Here is a 22,823-nt window from a genome sequence, read left to right as displayed (position 1 = left end):
CACTGCAGTGCTGGGAGACCCGTGTGGGTCAGGAGATGTACAAACTCACCATATTCGACTTCATCATCATATTTGCAGTCACTATCTTTGTGGAATTTCCCCGAAAGTAAGATCTCATTTTATCTCAGTAAGATAAGACACTTTATTCTGCCTGATATTTAGATTAGGCTAAATGTGAACAATGCTTTGATATAATATAAGGAGATTTGATCAATTAACTCTCTTGCATTTATATTGTGAATACTGATAGTTAAAGTGAGGAAAACTCGCCCCCCGGGGTTTATTTGTTGCATTTCTAACCCATCTTATTATGTTTGTACTTCACCCACCTACCATCACTTGCCTACAGAAACTTAGACTTCCCTCTTAGCTGAATAAAATCAAGTCTCTAATGTTACCATGTGGTGTGATTCAACATGACAAAATGAAGGAGATTTTAAGAAGCAGCATGTGCTGCCCCAACCATTCAGAGTGTGTGTTCATTTTAATCTGGTGCACACACGAAAAGGAGCTGCATTGTTTTGCATTCAGTTTTAAAATGGATCAAGGTGGAGTAGGTGGCTTTGTTGTTACCACCTTACCATCTTTTTTTTTGCGGGAATTCTTTTTTTCTGTTTAACTTGAAGTTTATCAAGTTATCAAGTTGAAGTTCCAACACTGTGAGGGCAATTAGCTGGTCAGACAATGTATTAGACAAAACAATTAGGCTATAATGTATGCTTTAGGTTATCTTGCATGCCAGAGTGACTGAAGGGTTTCAATAACGTATCTTAGGATTGATGAAGGGAATTGCAGTCGTCTAATTGTGGTGGTGGTTCTGTGTGATTAACATGACTTGTGCAAGCTGCATTGGTGGAGTGTTCATTACTTCCTGTTCAATCATAGAAAACTCATTCATGTAGGTTTGGTCATGGTATTAATGACCTTAAAACTAGTGACCAACCTTACTGATTTATAATCTGAATCGTGTTTTCTGTGTCGGTGCTTTGTTTGTGGTATTTACAGTATGTGACTTTTTGAGATGATCTCTTCAGCTCTTTAGCCTGGTACACCCAACCTTCACTAGCTAATTATAGTTTTTTCCTCAGGCTTATTCTTTGTGAAAACAGTCAGGAGGAGTCAGTCTATGTATCTCCTCCAGTTACACTTTCCTGCAATCTAACAGCTGCATTTCTCTTCCTGCTCAGGCTGATTGTAAAGTACGGGCAGTGTGGACTTGCTAAATGGTGGGGCCAGCAGCAATTTAGTATTCCTCAAAATGTCCTGGAGATTGTCTACGGTCAGACCATCTGCTGGATCGGCACTTTCTTCTGTCCCATGCTTCCTGCCATCTGCACTATAAAATACTTCTTAATATTTTACATCAAAAAGGTAGACCCTTTTTTGTTGTTTATCAAACTTTCAACTTCAGATGTTTCAAAAATATTTAAATCTTTTCATTCCTTTTCATTTTTTTGGCTTGATCTTTCATAGGTGTCGCTAATCAGAAACTGCCGCCCATCCACCCGGCCGTTTCGAGCGTCCAGCTCCAATTTTTTCTTCCTTGGAGTGTTGCTGATCGGCCTGGCTCTCGCCTGCCTGCCTATTACTGTTAGCATAGCTCAGTGAGTGGGAAACTAATGTATATTTTATTTTCTTCAGTCTTTTATCCATATTTCATGACAGAAAATAATCGCACAATCCAAAGCAGCTCTCAAACCTTAGATTTTCTAGACTCTGTAGCATCTTAATATATCAGAATAACGTTGAAAAATGAATTAAACTCTTGTATCCATTTATTTTACACAGTAATGTATATTCAAATGTTTGCTAAATATAATCAATATGGATTACAGTTAATGAAAGGCCGTCTCTCAATTCACAAGAACATGAGTATGGACTTGTGTCCTTGCAGCATAAATATGGGTCAGTTGGAACAGAATGGTACTCCTGACGTCACCACATGCCCGGCTCGTCTAGAGCTGCATTTCACCGCTTGTTATTAACAATCTCTAGATAATAATAAATTCTTTTTTTCATTTATTGGGGCAATAACAGTTAACACAGTCAGATAAAGAGAAATCAAATGAACATTTTGCCAAATAAAACAAAAACTTTGCTCTCACAGCCAGCGGTCCTTCACACACGGCTGTCCTGCGAGAGGGCTGTTGCAGACGGGCTAGGAATTTTTATATTTTTTTAAATATGCTTTAAATCGGTAAATGGGCCATACAGTGACTCTTAAAAGTATAATGTTCTCGCCTCAAATGGTCTTAAAACATACTTTTATTGAACAACGGCAACAGAAAAGAGAACTTTTAATACTGTGCTCTATGAGTGCTCCATTGGAAGCTGCTGCTGCAGTGCATGCTGGGACAGCTGGCAATCTCAAGAAAGGACAAGTCTGTTCTGATGAAGAACAACATCCGGGGACTTTTTCTGTTCTCGGTCAGCTGTTCTTGTGAATTGGAACAGTACTAGGGCTGAGGCTGATGACGTTTTACGAGTTAACGAGCAAATCAAAACGCACAAGTACACAGATTGAGAAATGGCCTTAGTTTTATTTTTTATACAACTTGAATATAACAAGATTAAAAAAGCAAGTTTTTTTTTTATCTTACATCATATTGTGAGCTTCACAATCACGAGACAGACAGCTCCTAACACTCTCCACAAGAAGGCAGAACCACAAATGGTTATTGCTCAACAACCTGGCCGTTCACGTGGACGTATCAAAACATAAGTGACATTTTTTTATAAAAAAGGAAAAGGCATGATAGAAGTTGTCCAAGCAACAGAATTTATTACAGTCATGTTTAACAAAATCATTGATACAAGCACAAAATGCACAAGAAGAGCTCCCCTTCTATTAGGGCCTTATGGTTCCACCATTCAGGGGAGACTCCACTGAAAGGCCAACAGCATTTCTATCATCCAAAAAGCACCAGTCAGCATCTAGCCGTTCTCACAGAACCTACAGCATTACCATATAAGCCTTAAGGTGATCACATAAGAATGTCCATTTTGGCTGACCCACACAGAAGAATGAACAGTTATAGAAATGAAGAGATGTAACAGTTATTTAAAACGAAATAAAAACAAATACATCTTCAACAGCTCCAAGAGCTATAGTTTGGAGCAGTCAGAGTAAAATGGGGTCTGAGAAATTGTTGAAAAAATGTACTTAAAAGCTCTCAAAATACTTTTCAGGTTAAAGATACAAGGATAAAAGTACTTACAAAAATAGACCCTAATGTTTCTGTGTCTACCAACCCTGTCACATTTGAGCTTCCATTTTTAATTTGATGAAGTACAAAATAATGACCTTCTCATATTTAAATTTTTTTAGAATGTTCCTGGAGTTCTTAAAGGGATATTGTGCAAGAATTACCGTCATCTAGCAGTGAAATGGAAGCATTTCCCTCAAACGAACGCAAAACACTACTGCATCACTGCCTCAAACACGCATTGCAGCAATGGTAGCCACCATGTGTCAAAATCCGTTGACAGTGCAGCTGTAACCATATAATGCAATGTGACATGAAACCTTTACAGCCATGTATATTTCCTGTGAAAATAAAACTGTGTTCACCACTTCTTTGAAAGCCACTAAACCTACAATTCTCTACCAACAATATTGGTACATGTTTGAGGGATCTACTATTATGCTTTCTATGATAACTAGCAACACTGTCTAATTAAACTGAATGGAAAAGTTTCGCTTTAGGCTAATTTAGGCAGTAAAGTTCCCTTACGTGATGATGAGAAACATGTTAGGGTCCCTTTTAAAAGTCTTTCTCCTTTGTTATTTCTTCAAACTGGAGAAAGCTTGCCTGATGTTTATATGTATATATATATATATATATATATATGTATGTGTGTGTTTCTTTTTTCTGGTTTTGTTGTCTTTTAAATTTTCTTTTTTGCTTTTTTGGAGATGGGACCATTTTTTTTTTTTTGTGCTGCTGTAAATGCATGGTCCTGCATTATACTGCAGTAGTGCAGACTTTCAGTTGTTGGGTTAGGGGAAACGTGTTAGTACTATTTATCCCTCTCCGGCATCTGTACTTTTTAGATAACAGAATATAATGGTGGTTGGTAAATGGAGGACTAGCCTTGTGTGTAAACTAATACAAAATCCTTTGCTTATGAAAATATATCTGCTTATTAGTGAAAGGATTGATGATAATACATATTTAATGTCTTAAATATTAAATTCTTCAATTTCAGGCAGTAGAAAAGAGAAACTTGCACAATGTGCCAACTTTTTGCATATTTATCTGATGCAAAAATGATAGAATTACACTTAACAGTATGTGTGCTGCACATTTTTAGATGCAGGATTTAACATTTTATCAACATTTATTTTGATATTTATTTTCTATTTGTGTACAGAATAAATTGCTCTCAGGCGTGCGGACCGTTTGTTAACTACAACACCTCCTGGCAGGCGCTTCCAGCTGCATTATCACATCTGCCGGACGGAGCCCAAAGATTCCTCTACGCTCTCTCATCAGAGGCCTTTGCTGTCTCTTTCTTTGTAGTCACATGGTAAGTCCTCAGTCTGCTTTTTTCTTTCTTTATTTTTAATCTAGATCTTTGTTTTCTTTTGTCCTGAAGGTAAAATGTTGTCTTTCAGTTTGGCAATGTTTTATGTGATTGCTCTTGCTGGAGCTCACAAGAGAGTCATCAATCAGTTAAGAGAGCAGCTAGTTGTGGTATGTATAGTAAATAAAATGAAAATTGCATGCTTGCCATTTAAAGCCCTTTGTACTGAAATGTGTCATCTTTGGACCTTTAATGTCTTACAGGAGGGCAAGGACAAACGCTTCCTGATCCAGAAGCTGTGCCAGGCTCAGGGGCCTCGCAGCACATCCTCGGTGTCCGGATTCCATCCTGGCAGTCCCAGTAGGCTTAGCCCGAGCTACCACACCAGCTTCTCCAGCAATTACAATGATGCAGTGTTTCTTACACATCCTCCACCAAATTCTGCCACACCTGTGTGAAGCATGGACATTGTATTCCACTAGTAATCAAAAATGAGAGTTGAACCAAAAAAAGAAAGAGATTCTGTGCATGTTTTAAAATTTTACTGTACTTGTTTTTCTCTTTCACTGTAATAACACTAAAACCTGTTTGTTTCTGGGGGTCTCTCAACATATCCTGCAACTATTCAGTGTTTTCTTTTTTTTTTAAATGAAATATTTAAAACCCAGTGATAGAAAGGGTTTAGGTCAGTCTATTATTTTTTTTTTTTTAAACCTCTATCTTTTCCTTCTGAGAAGGACTTTATTACCTATTGATACACTGGACTTCTTTAAAACTGTCCTTTTTTTCATGCACTTAAATAATTTTACTGCTGCCTTGTTTTCTTTTGTAACCTCATCTCATTTGTGCATATTACTTTTAGGTGTTTTAACGTCAACTTTACATATATATAATAACTGTGCAATAAACTAATAAATTTGCATTGTCTGAACTAAAATATATTTTTAAACATTTCTTTAAAGTTACTTCTGGTTTATTTTACAATTAGAGCAGAACAGCTACTTTATTCATCTAAAATCTAAACCAGTTGGTTCAAAAGCGATAAAAAATAAAAACCAGCTTACACTACAAATACCAATGAATTTGGCCTGAATATCTGGGAAATTCCAACCTAATTCTGTCTCTTGGTTTTGTAAAATAGAGCCGCTTTTGCTCAATAATTTTGTATGTAAAATGTTTGACACTGCATTAAATGGTTCTAGTATTGAAAACATATGTTCTGTTTATTAATTGCCTGACCCCTAAATGTAATTGGTTTTACTTGATTTTCCTCTGGGTATCTGAAAAATGTTGTAAATATGTACCTACCACTCTTCAATTAATTTAAACTTTTAAAATATATTTTTTCCTTCATTATTATCATTACCTTTAATGTGTATTGTACAACATTGCGAATAAGCCATTAGGCGTTTTGAAAGCATATATTTTATTTAGGATATTGTTTCTTCTGTAAATAAGTTGTTTTACTTTATTAAACCTCCTATACACAAGGGGGCGCTGCAGATGTCTTTCTAACTGACAGAACCAGGCAACTCAGCTGGTACGGAACCGGACGCAGCGTGCTGGGTGGTTCTGATAGCTCTGTCAAAAATGTTTAGAATAACGATACGGGCAGATGTAGGATCTTTTTGGTTCTTTTTCTGCGTCTTTTATACTCAGGTCCTGTCCGGCTCCTCTGACGACATAGTGGTAGCCTGTGGCGGATTTGTGAAATCCGACGTAGAAATCAACTACTCCCTGATCGAGGTGAGATAAGCTAGCCGCTAGCTGTTAGCATGGATCAGCCAAAGGTTAGCCGTCGGTATGAATGACTGAATAAAAAAAACTTTTGATATAATATAAACGCATGTCTCTCAATGACATTGCCTATTCTGTTTTAGATCATGTATTATTACACAATAAACGATTCGTTTACCGTTTCGCTACATTTGACAGACTGGTTTTCTGTTCTTGTCATAAATGTATCGCATGAAATCAATGGTACATTCCAGTGGCAGTTCTCCACATGGTTGTTAATCCTAATATGTGTCGGAGTTAATGAGGAAGACCCTAAGTGCTCCTCCTAATCCTGCCTCATTCAGACTTCCAAAGGATTTAAACGCAAGGTTCTTTAAATCTGCAAAATCACCCTTCAACGACACCAAACTAATCCCAATACAGCAATACCCTTAAAAATAAAAAAACATTTAACACTTAATGCATCTCGTTTGTTTTCCAGATTAAACTGTACACCAAACAAGGCTCCTTAAAGTATCAGACCGACTGTGCTCCACTCAATGGCTACTTCATGATCCCTCTCTATGACAAGGTATCTGACTCTCCGGGAACATCATGTCTAAATGATACATAAGCAGACATTGCAAAGCTCATGCATTTCTCTCTTGAATGTAGGGGGACTTCATTCTGAAAATCGAACCTCCTCTCGGCTGGAGCTTTGGTAAGAAATCCTCTGAATCACGACTAACTATAGGTTTCCTGTAGGCGCTGTGCTCATATATGACAGGCAGACCTTGTTTATTGTCAACAGAGCCAACCAGTGTGGACCTGCATGTGGATGGAGTCAGTGATATCTGCACCAAAGAAGAAGACATCAATTTTGTTTTTACAGGATTCTCTGTCTCAGGAACGGTAGGACTATCTGTAGTTTTAAAGCGTATATTTAACGAAAGAGGGAATCAGAATGACAATATAGGAATGAATCATCAACTCATATAAGATTGCCAATATTTTACTGCACATATACAAAGGACATTTACAGGCTCGGACTGGTAATCTGTGAGGTGGGCCGGTCCTAATTTCAACATGCGAGGGCCGGCCCTCCTTAAATCACACCGGCCCAGCCGAAGCACCTACCTGTGACAGTAAATAACTCAAGGAGCTCAAGAAGTAATACAATGTTAACAACTAGGGCTGGCTATTTGAATCGATTCCATTTTGATTCATACAGTTCTAAATCAATTAATTGCAATTCGATCTTTTTTTACAACCAGTGATTCAGCTGCGTTTCAGAATACTCATGTATTTAATTTTTTCCTGTTATATTAAACACAAAGTGCAAACTTGTAAATCGGACAGAGATGTGAACAAAACTGTTTCATAAGTGCAAACTTGTTTGTGAAAAGTGAAAAAGTGAAGCCTCACTCAAGCAAGCAGACGTGACACAGTGGGGACACAGCAGACGTGCATGAGCTGCATTATCTTCCCTGCACAAACTATATTTGCAGTGTTGTCTGTAAAAACCATTTGTTAATGTCTTCAGTCAACCTATTGGCTATATTTGCAGCTGTCTGGCTTAAAGTAATCTTGAGTGTATCTTTCCTGCTCATTTGAATATGAACGTCATGCGTGTCACTATAAAACTAATCGATCTCATTCCCTAGACATCGATTTTTGCAAAAATGTAAAGGAATCGATTCAAAATCGATTAAGTAATTTTTTTTACACAGCCCTATTAACTACCTTAATGATGCATGCAGTATATATAACCCTTCCTTGTCATACATATCCTTGTGACGGTTGGTATATGGTGTAATTTTCTATTTCTTCGAACTGTAAAATCGTTGCCACTAACTAAATTATAATTAAACTAAAATGCTTTATTTAAACCAAACTACGATGTTCCTCTTTGCCGAATTTATGTTAGAATTTATGTTAGAATATTTTGCAAAAGTATGCATGATGGGGTTTTGCATCTTAAGGGTAATGTTTCCCGTCCCCTACGTGCTTTGTTGCCAGGTTGGTAAACATCCCAACCTGGCAGTTTAGGATGACCGTCTATGGGTAAAAAAATGTTTGTTTTTTTAGATTTATGGCCTAAGAGATCAATAGACTTTGGTTCAAATTGGGTGAGATTTCTTATATCCAGACAAGTTATGAAAATTTTTTGGGCTGGAAAACGTGAGTCAGTGACATCTGGCAACCCTGCTGATGTGGTGAGTGTGGACGTTACCCAGCAGCAGCCACTGTTGCATCCTCGTTAATAACCAAAGCCAGTAAAACTGCGTTATAGAAATATTGGTGATGGTTGTAGTGTGATGCTTGAAGACTGATCGGTTAATCCACAACGTGTATTCGTATTGTTTTTCACATTTGAGACGCACACGTTTCACTGTGCTTCTGTTTTTTTTTTCTGGGGGCATAAGTGGGCCGGTGTAGATGGAAAAATGCCAGGGCCGAAAATTGTTCCCAGTCCGAGCCTGGACATTTATGTTTGTTTGTTTGTTTGTTTTTTTTTTATCTTTTAGACAACCCATTTCTGTGTTTACTGAATATCTGGTCCCATATGAGTTAGCGGTAACTCCTTGTTTGTGGAATAAAACCCTTTATTTTAAAGGCTTTCTTCACAAAGTCTGAATTCTTACTGTCTAGTGCTACTGCGTTTAGTAAATAAGACAAACCACTGTACACTCACTAAAATGACTTGATGGTTCCTGTCTCCTTTTCCCGCGTAAAGTGCTTCTGTTAGTTATGCTCCTGTAATATAATATGCCCTCCTGTGTAATGTGATTTCTTAGGTGCTGAGTAAGGGCCACCTTCTGGGCCCCGCTGGCGTTGAAGTCAAACTGAGCCAAGTAGGAACAGATGAAAAACCCAAGAGCGTGTTCACACTGCCTGGAGGGAAGTAAGTGCACATTAAGCCTGTTGTATGGCTTTACCCTCTGCAGAGATCATTTGATCAAATTAGATACAATTTTTTTTTTTTTTTTGTCTTGTTAAAACAGGTACACCTTCTTTAAAGTGCTTCCTGGAAGTTATGATATCACAGCTTCCCACCCTTCTTGGTCTCTGGAAAAGGTTGGTATGTTTAAAGCAAGGGAATCATGTCATAAAAGGAAATGTCCGACCATCTGTCAGTTCTGTCGTTTGATAAGTTTAGTTTAATGGTTGCATTTTGTAAGGAAAGTTCTGAAGCAGATGTGTTTGAATGTCTTTGTGTCAGTGTTAACTATGGAGATGCTCTAGCTTTGCCTTTCCTAAAGGAGCCACAATTACAAATGTGCCTCATTTGCATTTTTCCTAAACAATTCTTTGAATCACTGTTCATCAGCTAGAAAGACCTCAGCCCTGGTAATGGAATGGTAATGTGCATGTGATGTTCGGTTATGCTGCTTTGCTCGTCATGTTGGCAAAATGTAAATGGGAGCTCAACAGGTGGCTTAGATATTCCACTTCTTGAACCGGTTTTAATATGCCCACGTTAGATCATACTCTCAAAGTAAATTGTCAGGGAACTGTAGAGAATCGAACATGAGGCTTGACATATAGATTTCAAATATCTGGACTGTAGAGACTGATATGATGCATCTGGACCATGTAACCATGTGTTACTACTGTGTAGGGTTGTAACTAACGATTAGTTACGAGAGATAGAGCTTCAAGGTGCAGACACAGAGCCTATCTTTAAGACAAAGGTTCATTAAAGAAGATTTTTTTTTTTTTTTTACATTTAGGTGAAATTCCAGGTGAAATTCAAACTTTTCCTCTTGAGGAATTCTGGATAGAGCATATTGCCAGACGAAAATGTTTTCTTTTTAAATCTTAAATGCGAAAGGTTTATAATTTATTTTTTATTTTTTTTTTACAATTTTTATATATTTAATAATCTAAGTGGGTTGTTCTGTCAGCTAAAGGCATGTTTTACAGACTACAGTATACTCCGGTTAACGATTAATCAATTACTATAATAGTTTATGATTACTTCAATAATTTATTGATCACAATTAATCTGATTTATTGTTTCAGCCCTACTTCTATGTTAATTTTCTTAAAGGAATAGTACACCCAAAACATGATTAGCCTTCATTTTCTACTCACCCCCATGCTGAACAACACTCTGGAGTACTTTTTTGNATAGATTTCAAATATCTGGACTGTAGAGACTGATATGATGCATCTGGACCATGTAACCATGTGTTACTACTGTGTAGGGTTGTAACTAACGATTATTTTGCAAATCAATCAATCTGTTGGTTATTTTTTTAGATTAATTTATTAATAATCGGATAGCCAAGTGTTACTATAGTTATCATTGATGTGTAAGTTTATTACACCTCAATATCAGCTGCTTGTTTTGTCAGGACTAATGTTTTCCACAATAGTTTATCTAATTAAGACAGTTATTCTGTACATGTCAAAAATTTGGGAATAGGATGAGAGCGGTATCCTTCAGCTAAGTGTAATATTTTGATAAGGCTGGAGCCATGGATGTCGACTCATCTGCTAAAGTGTATGATGTAATGATGCAATGTGATGAGGTGGCAGACTGGAGATGTATAAAGTGCCTCTAACTGTTAATCTGGGTCACTTCCTGAGAGGTGAGCCCAGAGGTGAGCAGCTGCCTTCTGACCTGAGTAAGATTACAATTTCTATCCGAATCTGTTGTCATGTCTCCTGGTTATTCAATACATATAAGTTATGAAGTGTTATTTAAAGAGTTTGTCCCAAGTGATTTCTTCTCAGGAAAAACAAAAAAAACAGACTAACTTTAACACAAAGGTTCATTAAAGAAGATTTTTTTTTTTTTTTTTTACATGTAGGTGAAATATAAACTTTTCCTCTTGAGGAATTCTGGATAGAGCATATTGCCAGACGAAAATTTTTTTCTTTTTAAATCTTAAATGCAAAAGGTTTATACATTTTTTTTTTTTTTTTTTTTTTTTTTTTTTTTTTTTATATAATTAATAATCTAAGTGGGTTGTTCTGTCAGCTAAAGGCATGTTTTACAGACTATATTCCAGTTAACGATTAATCAATTACTGTAATAGTTTATGATTACTTCAATAATTGATTGATCACAATTAATCTGATTTATTGTTTTAGCCCTACTTCTAAGATAATTTTCTTATGTGAATTATTTGGAACCAATTGTAATAACCCATTTTTAACCTCTTACAACATGGGATCCAACCCTCTCTAGAACTTGTCTTTGAAAGTAATTCCAACAAGAAAGGTTTTATAAGTTGTCGTGCTTTTTTAATGTTTACTCAATGTTCAAGGTTGAGGGGTTTTTAATCTGTTTATTAAAGAAAAATTTAGCGACCCTCTGATCAGGATTTTTATCATCAGTCACCCATGAGGGCTGATCTCGGTTGATCACACCGATTGGCTTTTCATTTTTTATTTAGATATTAATGCTACAACTGGTTATGGGATCTGGCAAAATTAAATCAATAGAATCGCCTAATTTAGACAAAACATACAAAAAAATAATTTGCAGCATTAATGCAGAAAGTATTCAGTCAAGAAGATGAATCAAATACCTGCTAGTTATTTATTTTTTATTATCTGTCATGTTAGGATAAAGCAAAAGTTGTAATACTCCTATTAAAGCTTTTCTTTTATTAAGATACATCCTGCAGCTTTAAGGAGACGTTCACTGTGAGACTCCATTATCTGGTGCAGCTCAAACAGCGCTACGTTCTGAAATATTTATGCCGCTGCAGAGAACCCAAAGACTTTCACTGCTGGTCCTTTAGAGGATTAACTATATTATTTTTTGGGTTATTTTTTTAAATTGTGCGTTGCTTTACCTGCGGTCCTTTTTATCCCTTTTTTATCTCTGCAGCGAGCCTCGATACTGTCTTTAAATGTCACAGACTGGGTGCAGTGATGCATTTGTTTTCATGCTTTACCTCGAAGGAATTTTTCTATTGCAAGATGCAAACTTCCCTTTACTTTCAAAGCACAAAAGTTCAGCATAATAATGCTTAGGAGCTTCTGCATTGCATAGTCTGAAGGACAAAGGAAGAAATGCTGCAGGTGGGGCTCTGCAGGCTGCAAAGTAGAAAATGAAGGTGATTGTTTTAGTGATGGTATTAAAAGACGGTGATCGGCAGTCATCTATGACATACTTTATGATCAGGTATTGATCTACACATCACTGCATTTATTACAGAAGTAAAAAGCAGATGGGTAGTCAGATAAGAAGCTTATTTTCGCATTATGTTTCATGACCTTTTTTTAAATCAAGTAGATAGTTTTATTTATATAGATTTTCAAATGTTTAAAAAAAAAACGATTTGGAATTTGGAACTTAAAAATGGCTACATTTTACATGGGAAGTATGTAAGATCAAACCTTAGCATTCTGCAGATCATGTTACCATATGTCCCTGCTCAGGCAAAGACCCTTCAGTGTCTAGATTTATTTTTTTTTCATTCTGCACACAAGCTTCATTATGCATATTCTCACCAAGCTGATGGGGTTCCTTGTCAGATCAGCTAGGTTCTTATCAATGATCTTCTTGGTTAATCATGTTACCCCCCATTAAGAAAGTTGTTCCCTTCATACGGCCTAACGCCTCAACCTTTACTGTCTACATGTAGAGTAAGACCGCCGTGCATGTCTCCAATGCCAACGCTCTGGCCTCCGAGCATCTGTTGGTCGGAGGTTACGATGTCTCTGGGGAGGTCCGCAGTGATGGAGAGCCCATGAAGGAGGTCACCTTTCTGCTGTACTCGGCCACGGTCAGAGGAGAGGTAAGCAAGACCATTCTGCAGGTTTCCAACAAACTGCAGTAAAGTTTGACTTTATTTCTCCACTGTAAGATCAATAAAGTCAGTCAATCAATGAAACTGGAATATAAAGTTAAATGAATGCAAAATGAATCATATTTTTGCTTTAACATAATAAAATTTCAGTTTATTTTGATTCTAAGAAAAGACGATGGGATTCCAAGAGAAACTGGAATGTGTCCAGAAGTTGTTTTTGCTCATCTTGAATGATTTGCTTTTTGTTGGTTAATTATCAGGGTTCCTACACCGACCAGAAAAATTTCACTGAAAATTATTTAAGTAGACCTAGATGGGCAAAGAAGAACAATATTGCAACATAGAGAAATATTTTAATTTGCAGTTTATACCAAAAAAGAATCTTCACCTGCATTTTTCAGTTTATACTTTATCCTCTTGGCTAAAGGTTGTATCTGTTCATGATGGATGATTTATACATTTCTTCAGTCCATCCAACCTGCTATTTACACTGTTTTCCTTTGGTTAATCTTTTCATTTATATCACCATCATGTGTTGAAATATTTTGTAGAAAAGTCTTTAATAAGTCGTAGTAAACCGTTTGGTGTCATGCATAGTAACTTTTAAGGAGGATCTAGGTGGATAAAGCTGCTCATTTGGTTGAATTTTCTAGGACATCAGTGGCTGTAACATGTCTCCAGTGGACGGAGCGGACCTGGAGGACAGCTCTCTCGTCTACCTGTGCAGCACTCAGTCAAGGAATGATGGCATCTTCACTTTTCCTTCATTGGCCAGTGGCGAGTACACCGTTGTAAGTTTCCTTTGAAAAATAACAGACTTAACTCTGTTTCTGACTCATGTACATAAAAACTGATATACTAGATAATCATTGAGGTTTAAAACTACAGCTAGCGTTCATTAACAATTCAGTTAAACAGTTTAAAGAAGGATATTATATGAGTGCTTTTAAAGCAATGCACCTGACTGGTGTTTGAGCTGACATTTGTCAGTAATTAAAATCATAATTAAAATTTTTCCTCTAAGCTCTTTCATAAATCCTTTTTGTGCCCATTTTTATTAAACACTCAGTAACCACTTCTGACAACTAATGCAGTTTGTTCCTTCTTCCCTACTAAAGGCCCTTGGCTTATGTCAGCTGGGAGGATTATATTTATTCAAAGTGAATCAAATTAATCTGTACAGTGAAGTTAACATTTCTCACTTTTTGACCGAACAGATTTATTTTTTGTCTCAACCTAAATGTGATAATTGGATCTAAATCGGGGCTCTGTAAACATTTTTTTCCCCAGAAAAATTTAGTGCATTGTACTAGTGTTGCAGTTTTCAATTGTGACCACTAGATGTCACCACGTCCTAAATGCTAAATTGTAATAATGTGGAGGACTCTTATGATACTTCCACATGTCATATAACCAGCTAACCTTTTCTCATGCGGTGTTCATTCTACAGCTAGAACTTTAGTAGAGGTGTCACTCACTGCCACTGGCTTTGCAGTCGGTGGGATGATAAAAGGTGCGCAGTCCTGCTCGTAGTCGTCAGACCCGAGACTAACAGATTCCACCTCTGAGTCTGGTTCTGCGCCCGCAGGGTCACAAAGATCCGGGAGGGCAGCCTCATCTTCCTCCGGGTCAGTTAGTGGCGCGACAGAGTCGAGGTGGTCTGCTCAACTGGTTCGGTGAATAGTTGCTCCCCCTCTACGGACACAGTGAGCACCGGTGGTGGAGGGTTGGCTACCTCCATCACAGGGTCCACCTCCGACAGGCTAGCTTGGAGCACTAGCATGCGGCGACAAGATCTGAGGGAGAGCCACGCGCAGTGCTCACAGCTAGCTGGCGACGTTACTCCTTCCCGGGCGTGTTGCAGCGCCAGACACGATGTGTGGGCGGGTGTGTGTCCCAGCTATAAGGTGGCCACATGTGCAAGCTCTAGCAGGTGGCGTGCTCTTGTCCATGATGAGTACAAGTTCACACTGCCTTATAAGCTCTGAAAATTAATAAGCAGCTAGTTTGGTGACTAGTTGCAGCTGCTGCTGTTTGGTGGCAGACCAGCAGTGGGCGAAGAACTCGGAATAGCTGAATATCAGTACTGAGTAGCGTTCTCTGACCGAGGTCGCTCTGTGAATAGTTTATGCTAGCTCAATACTTGCTGTATTAGCCATCCGAGTAAGCTTCTAGGAGCGAGAAGAGGTGTTAGAGTGAGGATCACCAGCGTGACTTCAGGTTCTTATACTGGTTACAAGTTCCTCCACGAGCAGCAGACGTCACCTCTGTGAGAGTCAAGACTGGCGTAATGTTATAGAGTTTCTGGAGACAGAATGTCAGGAATGTTGAAAGAGAACTGTACAATTTGTTGAAACAACAATAAAACTGGTCATTAAAAGGAATTTCTTTCTAAATAGGAGAAAAAAATATGATTAGATAATCTTTGATGCATGTATCATCTGTTCTCCTTTGTCTGCAGGTGCCTTTCTACCGAGGAGAAAGGATCACTTTCGATGTTGCTCCCTCTAGGATGAACTTTAAGGTGGAACACAACAGCTTAAAACTCGAGGTAACAAACTAAACTGCTAACTCTTCATGTTCGTTTAGTTTTTGAATGAAAAATGAATAGTTAGACAGAGAAAGGGAAAATCTACATTGTGAATTTTTTGAATTAATTGTAAGAAAATAAAATGAAAGACTGAACTAGTTTTATTAATCTGGAGCTATGACACCTGGAAGCTGAAAAGGATCTGAAATCCCTTCTGTTGTTTTTGGTAAAGTCAAATCAGCAGATCTTATTCAGCGCTGATGTTCACTAATAATAACATATTTTGATGAAGCAACTACTGTCACGCTGTTTCTGTTCAGCCCATCTTCCGTGTCATGGGTTTTTCTGTGACGGGCCGAGTCCTCAACAGTGTTGACGGGGAGGGCGTTCCTGATGCCGCTGTCTCACTCAACAACCAGATCAAGGGTAAGGATTCACATTGGTGCTTTTCATCGGTTTTCTCGCAGTAATCCAATAATCAGAGGTTTTCCAATAACTTCTTTGGCCGTAGGTGTATAAAATCCAGCTCTTGTCAAGAACGATACTTCCACTAGCATTTGTTTTTTAATGGATCGCTCTCAGGAGCTTAGAGTTCAATACTGGTATCATGAAATGGTTGCTTACAGATCAGGGTTCCCGCGGGTCCTTAAAAAGTCTTAAAAGGCATTGAATTCTTCAAAATAAAACTAAGGCCTTAATTGGTATTAAAATGTCTTAAATCAGTCTTTTGTAGGTCTTCATTTTAAAAACATCATAAATAGGATTATTTTTATTACGATTTATTTTTGTAATCTAAATAAAACATAAAAATTGACAATTTATTTTTTTTTATTTAAAAAAAATAACGGCTTGCCATTATCGGTTCCATCCCGATAGCGGAACCAATAAAAGCGTTGTTGCTGCCGGGACATTTGGGAAATGCGCCATTAACTTTTTGTCTGGAAAATATAAACAAGTGTAAATGTAACAAAAATTGGCTCCAGCCAAGAGTTTTCTCCATGGCTAAAACCAGGGAACACACATGAGGCACAGTGGATTTTGTGCAAGAAGTGATTGGATTAAGGCAGTGGAGTCGCACATGCGAAGCGCGAAACACAAAGCGTCAAAATGGAGTTACAGAGAAACAGCCGGTATTTCTCGGTTTTGTTCCACCCTTGTCTCTGCAACGCCTCCACTTATCACCAAATCAAACATACTAAGAAAACGATACAAAGAAAAATAGCTGCAAAAAAGACTTAGCACTGGTTATGTTGGGGCTTTAAAACTGATTTGTTTTGTTCCCTGCTAAAACAAAGTTTGTGAATTCAGTTAAATAATTGTTAAAATATATCTGTCATTTGTGTGTTTTTAGCTTTCTTCCTGTATGGGAAGCTTTTCAAAATTTTAAACGTTGATGCAAAGGTTAATGTTAAAATAAACCTTTGGGTAAAGTTGTCGCAAGCATGTTTTTCTTGTGTTTCTTGTAAATTTGTTCTTAAATTTTTATTTCAAGTGGCATTAAAAAGTTTTAAATTTTAATTGCCTTATGCTGTAGGAACCCTGCAGATAAATATTCCACAGTCAGTTGTTAGCGGCATCATAACAAAGTGGAAGACGCTGGAACTCACACCAACTACATCAGGAAGTGGGAGAACACATAAAGTCCTGTGGGTCGCTGAGGCAGCAACGTTTTAAAGTCTCAGTAGCTACAAACCTGCAGACTTAGATTAGCTGAAGATAATGGCTTATAGAGGTTCATGGAAGGGCCTTCTATGGCTAAACATCTGCTTCCAAGTTTTATACCTTTATACCTCTTGGTCTACAACTAACCATCGGGTGCAGTGGTGTAACATAGGAGAGCAGTGAAATCGGCAGCAGTGCAAAGCCCCCCCAGACCCACAGGAGAAGTTGCAATAATTTGCCTTGAATTTCAGTGATGCAAATGTAAATCAGACCTCTTAAAAATCACAGGCTTACTCCTTTACTTCATGGTAAGCCTGAATGACACACAGAAATCAGCATAATTAGCTACCTGCAGTGTAAGAGACGTTATTTCTAAAAGCATATGCTGTAGAAATAGTTTTCTCTTCCTCAACTGGACTTGTAAATTAAGTGTGAAATCCTATCTTCTTTTGAATATATTAAACACCCCTTTTTGCCTCCCCAGGCTGTGGCACCCTGGGTGTCCACCATGTTATCTAAATAAAACATATTTTTGGCCTTTCTTAATTTGTGTTTTAAAGACTGTGTTTTTCTTTTGCAGCAGCTTAAAAAAATCTGCATTAAAATAGATTGTCATGGTATCGCCTGGCGTTTCATTTTGCAAACACATATTCCAACCTTCCTGTCTGTCTGCAGTTGTCAGTAAGGAGGACGGCTCCTTCCGGTTGGAGAACATGACTGCAGGTGTCTACACCATTCGTGTCAACAAGGAGCTCATGCTTTTTGAGCCAATCACCGTAAAGATTGCCCCTAACACACCTCAGCTTCCTGACATCATCACAGCGGGGTATAATTACCATTTTCTAATCTTAATGATGAACGCTTGATGTGATTCACGTCCAAGAGAAGCCTTCTAAATACCCGATGTTGGTTGAACACAGGTTCAGCGTTTGTGGCCAGATCTCCATCAGCCGCCTGCCTGAGGGCATGAAGCAGCAGGGCCGCTATAAGGTCACTCTGACCCACCGGGGCCAGGACAAGGCTCTCAGCTGGACCACCGATTCAGACCCTCAGGGGGCTTTCTGCTTCCAGGCCAAACCAGGGAACTACAGCGTCCATGTGAGTCTGATGGAGCTTTAAGATTTCCCTCAAACATCCCAAACCTTCCCTGCATGAGCTCTTTAATCATTTTAACAGTAATTGAACCATTTAATGTATTTAAATCTTAATCTGTTTGATCTTTATAGGTTTAGCAAACTGTATTCCCATTTTATGAACAGAGGAAAAACATTTAAATAGGAACACTTCCTTTTCCTTTAAATAACAGGCCAGTTGAGTTCATTTCACCAGTGTAATAAATCATGAAGAGATAAGAACATTCTTTTCCCACCAGTATTAATTATTTGTTGAAGTTTTGTGCAGATATTGCACAAGTGTAAATCCATCTTCTCATTGTTTTTGCTTGATCTGTTCAGGTGTCTCTCCCTGATGCTGAGGTGAAAGCAGGTCTCGCCCTTCAACCTCAGGCCTTGGAGGTCTCACTAGTAGACCGCCCCCTCACAGACCTCCTTTTCACCCAGTTCATGGCTTCTGTCTCAGGAAAAGTTTTCTGTCTGGGTAATGACTCACTTATTTCCTTACTAACATATTTTTATCATCCTTGGACTGATAAATATTTTCTCTGCCTGTTCATTGGTTCCTTCTAGCATCCTGTGACAGTCTGTCTGTAACTCTGCAACCGGTGAGTCGGCAGGGAGAGAGGAGGACGGTGGCTTTGTCTGGCAGCGCCGACACCCTCAGCTTCAACTTTGACAATGTTTTACCTGGAAAATACAAAGGTTATTAAAAATTATGAATCATTTTTCATATAGACCAAAAAAAAAAAACATTTAGTCTGCTGAATTTCTACCTTTGCTCTTTCAAACAGATTACTTTTCTAAAGAAACTTTTAGTAGGGAGCACGTTGTTACCAAGATGTTTCTTGCAGTCATTAGGTTTGCAGACATATCAGAAGGGAAACTTGAAACTTTAAACCCTTCATTTTTCTTTAAAGTTTTTACTCCCTCCACAGATTCACCGTCTGAGTCCACTCTTTAGACACTCCGTTGTTTCCATGGCAACGAGTTTGGATCATTCTGAAAAAACTCTTCAAAAAAATTAGGTCGTTTCGGACCAGCCCTCTCTTGGCATAGCCGGATATGAAGGACCACTGGCTCTGATGGCGATTTTTTTATTTGGCAAAAAGTTCATTTGATTTGTGTTTATCTGACTGTGTTAAGTATTATTTGCCCAATACATGACAAAATAATAAATTATTATATAGAAACTATTAATAAGAGGAGGAGAAATGCAGCTCCAGACGAGCAGAGCGTATGGTGACGTCACAAGTACTCTTCTGTTCCAGTTGACCCTTCTTTATGCTGCGTGCTCCTTTTCTCCCCAAGTCCATATTTTCCTGTGTTCTTCTCAAGAACATACTTGGCGAGGACACGAGTCCTTACTCGCGTTCTTGTGAATTGAGAAACTGCCATAATTTCAGTGTAATAACAAACAACAGTTGATTCATTATTTACCAAACGGTTCATTCCTTTTTTTTTTTTTTTAACAGCTTATTTGCATACGCCATAGAATTTATTTAATTTAAGATAATTGAGTCTGACAGTGGTCTATAGGGGGCTTTTTTTCTCAGCAAAAATATATGCACATCCCTTTGGTTTATTTATAATTATAATATTACCAGAATTCAAATTAAGCTGTGGATCAAAGATTTATATATATGCATCTCATGTGAAATTTAAACCCTACATTGGAGAACAATGGATGCTTATTTGCACTGATTCTCTGCTGATTTAAATGGACCCTGTGGCTAAGAATGGTCAAAAATTAAATTGTAATTAACACCTTTTTAGACATAACTGTCTCTTAAAATAGCAGACATGTTTTCGCAAAGATGGCTCCTCTTTATTTTTGCTCCTCTATACATCTTTAATCCTGTTTAGCATACAGTGTACATTCTGTTATTTGCCTGCAAGCTGTCTGCACACACAGCATCTCTGAGGTATCAGTTCTCTGTTTAGTGCTGGCAGCTCTGACTGCTGTGGTACTTCAAGTTGTTGAGCCTCTGTCAGAGATCCCTTCAGGGAGCTCTGATGAGATGCTTCCATGGACTTTTTTTAACCTTTTGTTTCAATAGTTAAAGTTAGTTTCTCCCATTGTTTTTGTTCTCCCTCCCTCCCTTTGTCTCTCAGTGGGTATTTCTCACGAAGAGTGGTGCTGGAAACATAAATCTCTGGAAGTGGAGGTTCTGGACTCGGATGTCTTGGGCGTCGAGTTCAGACAGATCGGCTACATCCTGCGTTGCTCCCTCTCCCACGCCATCACTTTGGTCAGTATACAGCAATCTGAGTGCTTCGTTTATATGATGGCAGCTCTCTGACCCAACCTCCCGGTTCCCTGCAGGAGTTCTTCCAAGACGGCAGCAAACCTGAGAATGTTGGCGTCTATAACCTCTCTAAAGGAGTCAATCGCTTTTGCCTTTCCAAACCAGGTGAGTTTCAGCTTCTTAGCCTCTCTTCAGCCAGACATGATGTTAATTAGCACAAAGGGGAACTTTGCACAGCTTTGCAAACCTTTCCCATGTGCATAGTTGCAGCATTTTGACCCTTAAGGTTTGTGTAAATATAAATGTGGTACAAAATAATTAATCACATAAGAATGGCTTGTCCAGGTGTTTACAAAGTCACCCCCCGCTCCTGCCATCAGTTTGAGCAGGACTTCTACACTTATGATACGTAAGTAAAAAAGCTGCTTATAAGATGGTTTGAACATTCTTTCGTCGTGCGCAAACTGTTTTCTGATACCTTATAATGCTGCGTTTAACAGTTCGTCTCCCAGCATCCTGACCCTCACCGCAGTGCGTCATCACATGACTGGCCTCATCACCACAGACAAGATGCTGGATGTCACTGTCACAATCAAGTAAACCAAGCCCCTGTCACAGTTTGGATATTGTTTGTTGTCTGTTCATCCATTAACGGCCGTGTCCCCACCCAGATCATCCATCGAAAGCGAGCCGGCGCTGGTTCTGGGGCCGCTACGCAGCCTGGAGGAGCAGAGGCAGGAGCAGCAGCTGCAGGAGATTCAGCTGCGGCAACAGGAACGAGAGCGAAGAGCGGCCGAGGAGCAGGGGGGCGTTAGAGATGACAGTCCCCCCATTCAGGAGAAGGCGGATGAATTGACGGGCCCGTTTCACTATGAGTTCTCCTACTGGGCCAGGTCGGTTACCTGACTGCTTTGTCACGGATTGGATTAACTTTTTATCTCCTCAGATTTTTTTTTTCCTTAGATGGGAATGTTTTCTGATTCATTTGTGTTTATTGTCAGCTTCCCGAACAGTTTCTTTGTGCAGATTTTGTTTAAAATGCCTCAACAACTTCAAGCCAAAATCACCTTTTAGTTTCCCTTTTGCTCAATGCAAATAACTTATTTACAAGCGGCTTAATCTGCTCAGTCAGAAAGGATTTATCTCTGTCATTCTAAAAGTGTTATTCTCTCTTGTTGTTCAGATTCAGCAGCACATGCAGACCACAATAAAAAAAAAAATGGAATCTTGACAATCCATTCAAAAATAACCCCTAGATCAATCTTCTTGAAATAAATAAGTCTGTGTTGAACTTAGCAATTATTTCCTGTGGCTGTGCAGGGCTGGTGAGAAGATCACAGTCACACCATCTTCCAAGGAGCTGCTCTTCTACCCCCCTGAAGTGGAGGCAACTATAACAGGCGGTAAGAGATTTCTCACACACTGCAATGAACTCAGAATGAAGTGCTAATTGGGTCTAAAATTAGTATGAACATCAATTATGAATAAGTAGGTTTGTCCAAGCCTTTGGTTGTATGAGAAGAATCTCTTTATCGCTCATTTTCTTGGGTTAGAATCGTGCCCTGGTCGGCTGGTGGACATCGTTGGGCGTGCAGGTCTCTTCTTAGAGGGCAGAGTGTCGCCTAAGCTCCAAGGTGTGGAAATATCCATCACAGAGAGAGGAGCTTCTGTGCCGCTCATTACTGTGGCCACTAATGAGATGGGAGCCTACAGGTATGAAAATCTAGACAGATAAATGGCCTGCATTAACATTTCAGTGAGGATGTTCAGGACTTTTGGTGCCAAAGCCGCCTTTGGCTTTCGTTGAAAACTGATGGACTCACTTTGGTGTTCCGCCCTGCGAATGGCTCTGATGGGGCCCTCTGGATGTTTGTCATCAGAGGATAGGTACAGTGTTGCAGCCATGCATAAAGAAAAAAATTATGCTTTAGAATCCAGTCATCCAGTTACAGCAATGGCAAAAGATCAAATGATGTTCAGTGGAACTAGAAGTATTCCCAGCACTGCTTAAAAAAAAAAAAAGAAATTTCATGTTAAGATGTTTCAACACTATTCCAGATTGTATTATATTAATCTCTTTCCATAAAAGACTTTACACAATACCCCATTATAGTAATGTGAAAATTGTTTTGAGATTTCCGCATATGTGTTAATTAGGGCTGCACGATATAATCGGCCCCCTATCGGTATCGGCCTTAAAACTGAATATCGGACATCGGCCACCCCACCGATATTTAACCCGATATTTGATCAG

The 22,823-nt window shown here is 38.6% G+C and overlaps 1 protein-coding gene across 1 annotated transcript in view; it reads left to right on the top strand.

Moving 5' to 3' along the window:
* Window positions 1-22,823, top strand: part of LOC107089097 (nodal modulator 1-like) — a 46,465-nt gene that overhangs the window by 11,767 nt on the left and 11,875 nt on the right. The window contains 28 exon segments of the mRNA XM_015381659.1: window positions 9-106; window positions 1,188-1,371; window positions 1,474-1,604; window positions 4,375-4,530; window positions 4,619-4,697; window positions 4,791-4,981; window positions 6,050-6,110; window positions 6,112-6,273; window positions 6,746-6,835; window positions 6,919-6,964; window positions 7,055-7,155; window positions 9,042-9,148; window positions 9,249-9,321; window positions 12,852-13,004; window positions 13,670-13,807; window positions 15,478-15,567; window positions 15,867-15,972; window positions 17,884-18,034; window positions 18,129-18,306; window positions 18,663-18,804; window positions 18,894-19,025; window positions 20,436-20,572; window positions 20,647-20,734; window positions 20,915-20,978; window positions 21,070-21,165; window positions 21,241-21,462; window positions 21,890-21,972; window positions 22,123-22,282. Of these exon segments, the coding sequence (XP_015237145.1) occupies window positions 9-106; window positions 1,188-1,371; window positions 1,474-1,604; window positions 4,375-4,530; window positions 4,619-4,697; window positions 4,791-4,981; window positions 6,050-6,110; window positions 6,112-6,273; window positions 6,746-6,835; window positions 6,919-6,964; window positions 7,055-7,155; window positions 9,042-9,148; window positions 9,249-9,321; window positions 12,852-13,004; window positions 13,670-13,807; window positions 15,478-15,567; window positions 15,867-15,972; window positions 17,884-18,034; window positions 18,129-18,306; window positions 18,663-18,804; window positions 18,894-19,025; window positions 20,436-20,572; window positions 20,647-20,734; window positions 20,915-20,978; window positions 21,070-21,165; window positions 21,241-21,462; window positions 21,890-21,972; window positions 22,123-22,282 (3,419 nt within the window).

Source organism: Cyprinodon variegatus, unplaced genomic scaffold (genome assembly GCF_000732505.1).
Source record: "Cyprinodon variegatus isolate N-32 unplaced genomic scaffold, C_variegatus-1.0 Scaffold238, whole genome shotgun sequence".
Lineage (NCBI taxonomy): Eukaryota > Metazoa > Chordata > Actinopteri > Cyprinodontiformes > Cyprinodontidae > Cyprinodon > Cyprinodon variegatus.
This window is presented reverse-complemented; position numbering and strand designations above follow the sequence as displayed.